Source organism: Tenrec ecaudatus, chromosome 6, assembly GCF_050624435.1.
Source record: "Tenrec ecaudatus isolate mTenEca1 chromosome 6, mTenEca1.hap1, whole genome shotgun sequence".
Lineage (NCBI taxonomy): Eukaryota > Metazoa > Chordata > Mammalia > Afrosoricida > Tenrecidae > Tenrec > Tenrec ecaudatus.
In genome coordinates this window covers 77856285-77868508 of record NC_134535.1, presented here as the reverse complement: position 1 = coordinate 77868508, position 12224 = coordinate 77856285, and the positions used below count along the sequence as shown (strand labels likewise).

At 35.7% G+C, this 12224-nt stretch overlaps 1 protein-coding gene across 1 annotated transcript; it reads left to right on the top strand.

Annotated features, from left to right (window-relative positions):
- Nucleotides 1–6273: 6273 nt before the first annotated feature.
- On the top strand, nt 6274–7212 carry LOC142450954 (olfactory receptor 6C75). The gene has a single exon (XM_075552889.1). The coding sequence runs from the start codon at nt 6274–6276 to the stop codon at nt 7210–7212; it is 939 nt and encodes a 312-aa protein (XP_075409004.1).
- The last annotated feature ends 5012 nt before the right edge of the window (nt 7213–12224 follow it).

Sequence of the window (12224 nt, the reverse complement as noted above, 5' to 3'; positions counted from 1 at the left end):
TTGTAGCAGTTATGTAATTTCATGTCAACTTGAAGATATATAAATATGGAGTTCAGACTGTGAATCAGGTCACAGTCTGATGATAACTCCTTGTAGGCATGGCTTTCTCATAAGGAGAGTCCTGAGAACCTCCTCCTCTATCTGTGCCTTCACCTTCCTGCTGCTATCCCTGGTTGCTGTAAGCCCTGTGATGTGACCACCACCATGGGATCCACACAATTTTACACCCACAGGCCTGTGATATTCCTGTACTCTGCACCATTGCATAGATCTGCTGAGTTTGAAGAGGGCCCTTTTGTACTACTATCAGACGTATGGATTAGTATCATATTTACGGACTTCTGGTATCTCTGGATGTGTTTCTCTAGTCAACCCCACCTAACTCAGACATCATGTTGGGTAAAATGAAGGGATGGCGAAAAAGAGGAAGATCCTCGATGAGGTGGGTTGACACAGTGGCTCTATCAATGGGCTCAGACATAGGAACAATTGTGAGGACGGCACAGGCCGTGCAGTATTTTTTTCTATGGTGTGCAGGGTCACAGCCCTCAAGATGTCACCTAATAACAGCAATAGCATGTGTTTCCATTTATGATCAGGGAGACAAAGCAATCTGAGATGGTTTATTTGCCTACATTGTGTACCTTGTTTTAAAGGGCATTTATGGGAAAATATTTTCAATAGGTTTAAATAATTATCTCTTGTTAACTCTTTAGAAAAAAACAAAGAAAATAAGAGTTAGTGTATTCGGCCAGAGTACTGGAAGAAGCAAAAAGCAGCGATACTTAGATGTGTATATATAGAGAAAGAAATTCACATCAGGAGATGGCTCACTCAGCTATGGAAGTAGGTAAGTTCAGCCCAGTTCATGTTCCTGAACTGGGTAGCTGTGAGGCAAACGAACCAAGAAGCTAAAAGATGAAGCAGATAGAGCCAGATTGCAAGGTCAAATAAACCCAAATTTAGCAGTCAGTTGATGGCTTCTGAGATTGGAAAGCAATAGGACAAGACGTAGAAGAACCAGTTGCAGGATATTGGCCCTGCCGAACAGACAAGCTTCACATAGTCTGCTAAGTAGGAGCAGATCACCCCTAAAGGAATCTTCTAATTGCATCAACACTGGGCTATGTTCTACCACAACTGAGTTGATTATGTTATTTAAAACCCCATTATGATGATAGATCATATTGTGGGAGATTCTGCCAGACTTCTGAGAACCCTGGCTCAGCCAATTGACACAAAACCTTACTCTCACACTGAGAGAGAGTGATGTCAGGAGTACAGGGAAGTAGAGAAGAGGGGAGGAGAGAGATGGCATGCAAAAATGCAGATAGAATTAAAGTAGCAGGAATAGGTCGAACGGTAACAAGATATTGTAGCTCATTATTTTTGTTTGGTTAACGTTGAAAGATGATTCTGCAGGGATGTGGTTTTATTTTCCTGATATCTCTTAGAAGCTTCAGAATATAAATTGTAGTAGCAATTCAATTGAGATTATGTGTACTGTAAGCCTTTCTTTTCCAACGTACTCATTAGGAAAGTAAATTTGGATTGTTCAAAAGTAGCCACATAGTTTCCAGGCTATCCTTAGTAAGGTTGTACAATGCAGACATGAACAAGCAGCATCATAGTGCTTTTCCCTATATTAGATGGGGGTCCTCCGAAAGGAATTCTACTTTGTTCCTCGACATGATCTATCTCATTTTAAAGAAGGTTCAAGTTTGATAGAATTTAAGATTTTCATACTTAAAAAAAACCCTCATGTTCAGAAGCATCATGAGATTTGAACAAAGTTGGTTAAACAAATGTGTGCCTTCACTGCAAGGGACGTATGCTTATTATTGGAGGCAGCCTAGAGCTATAACCTGTCTCATCACCTAGTTATCCTGCCACCTACTGTGGTGGTTACACAATCTCAGGTCAACTTAATATAGAGAAGTGTAGGAGTGGAGTCTAGCCTGTCAATCAGATCACAGCATGATGGTCCCTCCTGAGGGCATGGCCTTCACATAAGGAGCGTCCTGGGAAGACTCTCTCTCTCTCTCTGTCTCTCTCTCTGCCTTCACCCTCCTGCTGGTGAGTCACTCTGAAGAGGGACTCATGGACTTGTATTGGACTTGAGTTGGACTGGGCTGGGCTGTTTTCTTTATATATAATTACTTTTTGATATAAAGCTGAATTCGTTTCTCTAGTCAATTTGGCCTAGCATCCCTACCTACTACCATTGAATTGATCCTGACTTATAGTGACTGTTAGTAGTTTCTGGAGCTTTAAATATTTATGGGATTTACAAAAAGTCTTTCTTTTATCTATGCAGAGGTTATTCATCTTGAAACCTCAGTCTTATGGAAAGTAGTCCAATAGCTACCTGAGTTACCAGGATTTCTACCAGTCTTTAATTTCTCTGAGGCTAGTTACACCCTAATGATATTAGTGTAATGAGTTTATACACCTTGATATTCCACAAAATGAAAGAATTCTATGACAGTAATTTGCATAAACCCAGATCTTCTACCATTGCCACTAGATGTAAAGCTTATGCAAAAACAAAATGAAACTAGACCCTTCAATAACTTCCAAAAGCACTCCACAAGAAACCCTAGCTTGAATTCAAGAGCTTCTTACCTTAAGAGGACTCCTTGGATTCCAGAAAGCCCAATGAGTTTGTGGGACTATTTCTAGTACCAAAGCTCAAGCATCACGGAAGGTGAGAACTTTTTGAATTCTGTTTCTGAAACCAAATACATATGGAGGAGTACTGCGAGAGTGAGTGTCTGCTGCTTTTATCCCCAAAGAGCATCACAATGGTACGTCTTTCAAGAGAGATTTGTTCTTTTGGCAGTCTGTGGTACTTTCAATATTCTTTGCCAGCACTAGAATTAAACGCATTGCTTTTTCTTCCTTATTCAATATCTAATTTTCATATGTGTATGAGGCAATTGAATCTATCATGCAAGGATGTTTCAATGCTTTAAAAGGTTTTTGCATAGCAAATTTTCCCAGTGAAATTCATAGTTTGTTCTTTTCACTGCTACTTCCAAGGGTATTGACAAAATCCTTGACAACTTCAGCCTTGCCTCTGTTTACCATGATGTTAACTACTGGTCCCGTTGTGAAGATTTCAGTTTGCAATCCTGGATCTTTCTCAGCAAGTGCTTCAAATCCTTACTATCAGCATGTAAAGATGTGTCATCAACATATTCCAACTTGTTAATAAACCATCTTTGAAGCATAATGCTTCCTTCCTCTTCACATAACCCAGCTCTTCTGATTAGAGTTAAACTAAAGAGTGTTAAACTGAAGGAGTAAAATTGTTGTTCTAAGAGCCATGGAGTTGATTCTGACCATAGTCACTCTATGTACTATGGGACAAGACACTGCCTGATCCTGTGCCATCTTCACAATTCTTGTTAGGTTCGCGCCTCTTGTTGCAGCCACTGTGTCAATCTATCTCATTGATGAGTCTTCCTCAATTTAGCTGACCTCCTGTTTTAACAAGACATTTTTTGCAAAGTTTTGCTTCACCAGTCAAAAGGCCATATTTCCTCCCAGAAAATTAATTATTTAATTTAAACTTCTTATGTTTCTATGAACCTGGATTAAATAATAAATATAAATGTGAAGCAGATATATTTTATTATATTTCAAATCAAAATATTGGACATGGAAAGGGAATTAAAAATTTCAAATTTAATGTAGCATGTTCACACTATTCTATTTTAATGTAATACAAAAATTATATGAGCAACTATCTGTATCATTCTTGTATTTCCAGAATCTTAGGTTGAGTCATCACACAACAGTCAAAATAATAATTTAATGGAAGAAAAAAGTAATTTCTAAAAATGATCAGATTATTTATGCTACCATTTAGTGGAGAAATGTAAAATTTTACACCTTTTATGATGTAATTTTCAGTTCTAAACCACCAGCTGTTCCGAGGGAGAAAGATGTGGCTTTTTTCCTCCTTTAAAGGTTGACAGTCTTGGAATCCACAGAGCCAGTTCTACCCTGTTTGACATGGTAATTTTACAGACTGACAATGTCTTTTACTATTTTTGTATGTATCATTTCCTTGTAAAGTTAAAATATAATATAAATAAGCAAATTTATTTATTTTCTATTCTTCTCTGATTTCAGACTACCATTACCTAAACAGTCTATTGAAAATTGGGTGTTAATGCTGCTTATTGTTCAGCCCTTGGTATCTTGAGAGCACCAATCTCCATGGTACATTTTGTTTATTCATTCACATAATCCCCCGCGTCCACTGTAAGTGGGGAAGATAAAACAATGACGATCTTGAATAGCATTGTTGCTGCAAGACTAGCATATCATGTTGTCCACTAAGCTTAGAAAGACATTTGACTAGCATGTGTTTAAAACTTATTTCAATATTAAGATAATACTTCATATGTGCATAGGGTCTCTTAGGATCTTAGACTATTTGAAAAATATCTGGGAGTAAAAATATATGGTTCAATGTGTGCCCTTTATGTGGACAATATATCAGAGCTCTTGGAATTTCTTGATTATGAGTATTTTAGATATTCACATTCAAAAAAACGACGGTAGAAACAGAACAGATTGCAAAGACTTTTTAAGACTCAGGGTATTTACATTCAATCAAATTAAATGCACCTTTAAAGGTGAGGGTGACTAAATCAATCATATTTACCATAAAAGTAAGTATGTTTTTCATTGAGTTCAAGATTATATTTTTGTTTCAATATATCTTTTTGGTTCTAGTAATAAAAATTAATGATTAACATATGTAAATGAAATTAAATCACATAATTATTATGAAATACACAAATGAAAACTTAAAAATTATTGTATTTCAGTACTTTCATTCAACAATGTTATTCATTATATCATGAATACTTTGTGATTGAAGGAAATACTTATTTTTTTGTCTGTGTGTGCTTCTCTAGTTATCTCATGATTATTTGTAACACAAATGAGGCAACAATTTTGGAAGTCAGATAATAATTATTCTATATAAGATTCAAAAGAATTTACTTGATATGTTTTAACTCTGATAAATAATAATAATATAATTTTCCTTATAAAAATGAATTTTATACATATAGTGAATGTTAGCTTTGATCATATAAAAGATAAAAAATTTCTTAACTTATGACCAGTAAGAGATTTTTTGAAGAGGGAATATAACTATCCAATGAATTTTTTAGGTTAAAATATGAATCTGTAAAATCATTCCCATAATTAATTAATTGGTTTAATAAAACTTTTCATAATAAAATTCTGACCTCACTAGAATGCATGGAGTAAAGGAAACATAATAGACTTAGGCAAACTACCTGGATAAATAAGTATTTATTAATGAATCTTATATAATGATACATTGGAGGCATTTATGGAAAACTACTTCAAATATTAACAACTCCTTTAAAAGCTGGGGATGGTATCAAAAGCAAATATGCAAAGCAAACAAACAAAAATCAGGAACTCAGAAGAACAGAATTTTGCTTCATTCAATACTTACCTTAATGTTAATACATTGTTTACTAGTCTAGAAAATTATAATCATTATTGTGGAAAAGAGTTACATTACTATGGAAATATAATTACTGATGCAACTTTCAGTTTATAAAAATTAATTCAGGGGTTAAACAAAACCATTACACCTGCAAGAGATTCAAGATATATAAGCAGTGAATATAAATATATTCAAGATGAGTGCATTTCCACCTAACAAGAAGTCAGTACATAATATGAAATAAAACTATAATGCTTGCAATACAAACATTGGAATTTAGTCATTAAACGTCTGTGTAGACCATTGGATTCTTTACTGTATGGTTCCATGATTAAGTTACCTGAGTCGTTTATGGAAGTCTGAATGGGAGAAGGAAAATAAAATGCTTATCCAAATAAAATGCTTATTCAAAAGAAGAAAGAAAAAGCAAAAACTTCACAGTGTATTGGTGCATGTTGGATTGTATGCTCAGATATTTAAAATCGAAAAATATTTTAACTTCTGAGGTTTTGAATCAGTTTCATCTTCTTAGTGAATACATTGAAATTTCTAGAAAGCAGAAACAAATTAAAATGTAGCGAAACATGCTAAAGAAAATATAAGAATAATTAATTATAAGGTATAAAAATGTTTTAGAAGTCTAAAATCACTTTTATTTGAAAGCAAGTATAGGCATGGTTTCTTGGTTTTAGTTTTCATTATTGATGCCATTATTTCCTTTTATTTTGCAGTTACAGGCAGGGGGAAATGCCATAATAAAGAAGGAAAAGATGAGAAATCACACCGCAGTAACAGAGTTTATTCTACTGGGACTGACAGATGACCCACTGTGGCAGGTTGTGCTGTTTATATTTCTTCTTATCACATACATGCTAAGTGTGACTGGGAACCTGATCATTATCACCCTCACACTCTCTGATCCCCACCTCCAGACCCCTATGTATTTCTTCCTTCGGAACTTCTCCTTCCTAGAAATTTCATTCACTTCTGTTTGCATTCCAAGGTTCCTTGTCACCACTGTAACAGGGGACAAGACAATCTCCTACAATGGTTGTGTGGCTCAGCTATTCTTTTTCATCCTATTGGGAGTGACCGAGTTTTACTTGCTGGCTGCCATGTCCTATGACCGCTATGTGGCCATCTGCAAACCCCTGCATTACATGACCATCATGAGCCCCAACGTCTGCGTCCTGCTTGTCTTTAGTTCTTGGCTAGCAGGCTTCCTGATCATCTTTCCAGCCACAATGCTGCTGCTCCAGCTGGATTTCTGTGCCTCCAACATAATTGATCACTTTTTATGTGACTCTTCTCCAATGCTGCAGCTGTCTTGCACCAACACTCGCTTTCTGGAACTCCTGGCATTTGTCTTTGCTGTTGTAACACTCATGGCCACTCTGACACTAGTAATCACCTCCTATACAAAGATCATTGGGACCATTCTGAGATTGCCTTCCAGAAGTCAAAGGAACAAAGCCTTTTCTACCTGTACCTCCCACATGATTGTTGTCTCCCTTTCTTATGGCAGCTGCATCTTCATGTACATCAAGCCCTCTGCAAGGGAACGGGTGACATTGAGTAAAGGAATAGCCGTGCTCAATACCTCTGTGGCTCCCCTCTTGAATCCGTTCATATACACACTACGGAATCAGCAAGTGAAACAAGCCTTCAGGAGCATGGTCCAGAGGGTGGCCTTCTCCTCAAATAAATGAACATAGCTATATAAAAATCCTTTCTCGGAAACAATGCTGAATGACAGAGTCTCTGTCCTTATCTACAAAAGCTCTTTCTAAGCACCTCATCTAACTCCATCGCCTGCATATAGGTATATTTAAATAATGCCTGTTTAAAAAATAAGTATAAAAACCAGGTTTTAACTACTTAAACTATATTCAAAATACTTGTTTTCTCACTAACAGGATTAAACTTAGTTAAATGAATAATTTCCACTGTTCTTTCTTTTTCATGTCAGGGCTCTATGGATTATGAATTCTACCCAGAACACAGACATTCCAATAATTAGAAAACTCTCTTTAAAATGGACAAATATAAATATTACTTGAAAGAAAATAAAGATATTTATTAATATTGCTAAAATTATTTACCCAGTATCACCAGAAGTAACAGCTTTTAAACTTAAGATCAATGTAAAAACTGCCACTTGACTATATTGATGAAATGTAGCTAAGATGTAACTTTAAATAGATTCTAAGGTAATTTTTTCAAAATATATCTGCTACTTGAAATGAGGTTACATTGACCTTGTGGTAATATTCTTATAGAAAAAAAGCAATGTTTAAGTGAAAGAAGAGATTTATGAAGTATATATTAATCTTTAGTAACAAAAAATATTTAGTGACCATTTGTCTATTCTGCCAGTTGGCAATGAAAAGCAAAACCATAATCTATAAAGACAAATTATGTTTACCTGATAAAGTTTGTATTTGAAAATGTCTAATTTATAAAAATGTTTCCTTTGATACCAAAATTAATGTTTTTAATTGGCATTTTCAAAAGACAAATCAGTTTCTAGAATGTTGAACAGCTTAGATTCTCTAAAAAATAGCACGGAAATTCTAGATTTATGCCTTAAATTAATTTTATTATACAACCTATAAAAATTTCTATATAGTTCCATGATCACTGTCACAGAAAGTTGAGTGTCCTTCTTGCATATACAAGAAAAGTTACTTTTAGAGAAATTTCAGAAGTGTAGGAAATATGTTCAAGCCTGTAACTCTAATAGTTACTGAGGCCTTGACCTCGATGTAACATTAATAAAAGTGTTTGTGTTGGGGCAGAGCCTGTAGGTGTTACTAGTCACTGTGTACATGGATTTCATTGTGGTTTAAGACTGGTATGAAATTTTAGATTACAGTACAGAGATCGAAAGGAGCCCTGGTAGGATAGTGGGTTATAGGTTTGGCTAATGACTGCAAGTCTTGCAGTTTGAATCCACTAGCCACTCCTTGGGAGAAAGATGAACTGGCTGCTCCCATAAAAATGTGCAGCTCGTAATCCGTACATAGGCCCACAAGGTGTCAGAATAGAGTCGATGGCAGTGAGTTGGGGTTTTCAATTTTTTTTATTTGACTCTGCAATGGCACAGTGTGAATTCACTTTGGTAATATCATCGCAAAAGAAGCAGAAGTGCAAAAGAGAAAATCCAGGGTGAAAACACATTACAAAAATTATTTTCCTAATGTAATACTTGGGCAAAATTCATGTTTCCTAAACTTTTAACTTACATGGCAATTTCTGTCATATTATTGTTTAGACATTTGAGAAAGCATTGTTATTTCTTTTAACTGAAGAACAGGTATCCTGAAAATTATTTAAGTCAAACATGAAGTTGAATGGTCCTCCAACATAAAATGTTTTAATATTATTACAAAGTGTCAGTTCATTGCTTCATATTCCCCATCAAGCATTTCTTGTCAGAACACAGATGTTATCAAATGTTTTTTACCAAAGCAACAATGATACTGGGCCATTTGTTTACTAAGAGCAGATGATAATTGCCAGGCAGAAAGTTCTTGTCATCACAAAATCTAAATGAAATTTGTCAAAATCTAAATCTAATTACTCAAACTAGTATCTTTGTAAACGCTCACTCTCCTAGCCTCTCTCCATACATATTTTTTCTAAGGTAAAAATATTTGTTAACCAAATAAGAAGATAAATTTATCAGGATAATAAAAAATAAGAACACCCGTTTGTTTTCTGCATTTTATGTGTTATTTCAGTTTTAACCTTTCTGTTTGCACTTCAGGGGGATTTCTCTAAGTAAATATCTCCAGCAGTTGGTGTGTGTATTCAGACAGTATGTCAAACAACTTAGATTTGAGTACATTCTTTATGGAGAAGTTCGGACACAGTGAACAAATGCACTATTTAAAAGGTTATTTGAGAGTGTCTCCACAGTGGATCTTTAACTTTTTAATTAGATAAGTAGCCACTCAACTCTATATGCTGGTGGTCAGCTATTTTCATTACCATCATTACCAAACTCCAAAGTAAATAATAACCCAACACTTAAAATGATCATTCTCAATGCCAAAAATATTTTCTAGCACCACCACGAAGTATCTGCTTTTTTGTTGTTTGTATATATTGGGCATAGTAATTAAATGATGTGAAGCAGATAGCAAAAAATTCTACTTTGAAATATATAGGATAGACTAAAAGAACTCAGGGTTTGCAAGAGTTGCCAATAAAGAGAAAAGGGTATAATTGAGAATTAAGACACTGGTGTTGGTGGAATGAAATATACATAGAAAGAAAAAAATCTTTAAGAAACCTAATTTTGTTGGTGTATATGGTTGGCAAAAAGTGATCCTATAGATGGGGAAAAAATAAGATAAATTAATGACATTCAGTTACCTCATTTAAGTGATGCATTGTGAAACCCTCAATAAAGATAGTGAATATAATTAATAGATCCCTGGGTCCCTCATAGGTTAAGAGTTGGATTACTAATAGCAAGGTCAGCAGCTGAATCCCACCAGCTGCTCCGCACAAGAAAGATAAGGTTTTTCTTCTCTGGTAAAGGGCTACAGTCTTAGAAACACAAAAGGGCAGTTCTACTTTGTTCCATAAGATTGCTATGAGTCAATAACACCTTGATGGCAGTGGATTTACACTTTGCAATATTCTCTCTCTCTCTAACCTAGGCACCTAATTTTACCACAAAACAACAATTAAAATGTGCTGAAAAACTTGTCTTATACATGAGTATATATGATTAATATATGACATTTAATATAATTACAGATAAGGGGCATTGTTTTAGGGTTACAAAAGAGATGCCAAATCTCAGATATGCTTTAAGAAGAACATGTATTAAGTCTTAAACAAGAAAAGACCATGGAATATCATCTATGATAGAATGACAATTAGCATGAAGTCAAAATGGCACCCAAAGTGTGGCAGAATTTCAGAGACTTAAAAAGGATATGAGAGGACAAGGGAAACTATCATAAAAGCATAATTGGTGGCCGATGAATACATTTCAGTTGCACGTGAGACTACATATTGTGAAGGGGCCTTTATTGGGACACATACAATATGCTAAACATAGAAAAATCAGTCAAAAAAAATCAAAAGACACATTGTATTGGGCAAACCTACATCACCAAAAAACTGACCAATTTTTTCCAAGAGGTCGCCTTGAGTACTAAGGTGAGCCTAACCCAAGCTATGATACCTTTAAACTCATATGTATTGGATTATGGTATTGGTGAGATATTGAATATACCAGAACTGTCAGAAGAATAGCATCTGTTTAGAACAAGAATACTTCTTAGAAGCAAGACTTTGGACAGGTTATTAGCAGTGATCAGTCCCTGAAGAAAGATATTGTGATGGTTAGGGGTTATGTCAAATAGAGATTCCTGGGTAAGCATAATGATGAAGGCCAAACAATCATTCAGGTGACAGTCTGATAGCATCTTCTTAGAACTTTGGTCTTGTGTAAAAGAGAGAGACCATGACTAGTAAGATTCTCTGTGTCACTTCACATCTGCTGGAGCTGGTTCTTCCATCTGATTAGTTGATCTGTTTCATCATCTGCGGATCCCCAGACTAACAATATTAGATTCATTTGGACAACTTCATATTCATTTTCCTCTTCTTTCACCAGCTCAGGCTCAAAGGACACAGGACAATCCTGGGGGCTTATTATAAAGCATTTGAAGAAAATAGTAAACTTCATCCATAAGTAGAAGGCCAGAAAAGTTGTGCTGATTTTATATAATTTTTCCCACAACAGTGCACTTGATTATTCTTCAAGGACAGTGAAACCAGACAGGGGAAAAATGTACAGATCTAAAGCAGAAACAGAGGAAAGAGTGGTCCCCTGGTGGGACCAGAGCTCACAGAAAATGGTATAGTCAGACCTTCCCTCCTCCAATGAAATCTTTAAACTACTTTTCACAGATATTTCACAGATACCAAGAACCAGCACCATCTTGTGAACTATATCTCATCACTGGGACTAAATTCCGATGAATCCCCTGTACTGGAAGTATCTAGTGGAAAGAGAGCCAGTTAAATTGAAATTCCCCAGAGTCCCTTGTGCTCTCAGGATTCCTGGAGAAGCTTCTGCATACATGTACTCAGAAGAAGAGCCAATACGTCATTGAACTCGTTTCAGTTATTCCCTCCGGTAGTTGCTGTGTGCCTTTAAGTTGCTTCAGACTCATAGCAAACCCATGTACAACAGAATGAAACCCTGCCCAAGCCTGTCCCATCCTCATAATTTTCTTATGTTTAAGACCATCAATACAGCTACTTTGTCATTCCAACTTGTGGAGGGTCTTCCTCTTTTTTTTTGGGGGGGGGGTGGTACTCAGCTAATTTATCAAGCATGATGCCCTTCTCCAGGGACTGGTGACTCCTGACAACGTGTTCAAAATACTTGAGACAAAATCTCACCATGTCTTACTTCTAAGGAGCAGTCTAGCTGTAGTTCTTCAGTGACAGATTTGTTTAGTCTTTGGACAGTCCATTGTACTTTAACATTCTTTTCCAGGATCGTAATTCAAATGAATCTGTGTTTCTTCAATTTTCCTAATCACTATCCAAATCTCACATGCAATGAGGTGATTTAAAGTACCAGGTTTTGGATCAGATCCACCTTAGTCCTCAAAGTGACACCCTTGTTTTTCAACACTTTTGAACGTTTTTGTTCCAGTGCCAATGAACCATATAACATCCACTCAAG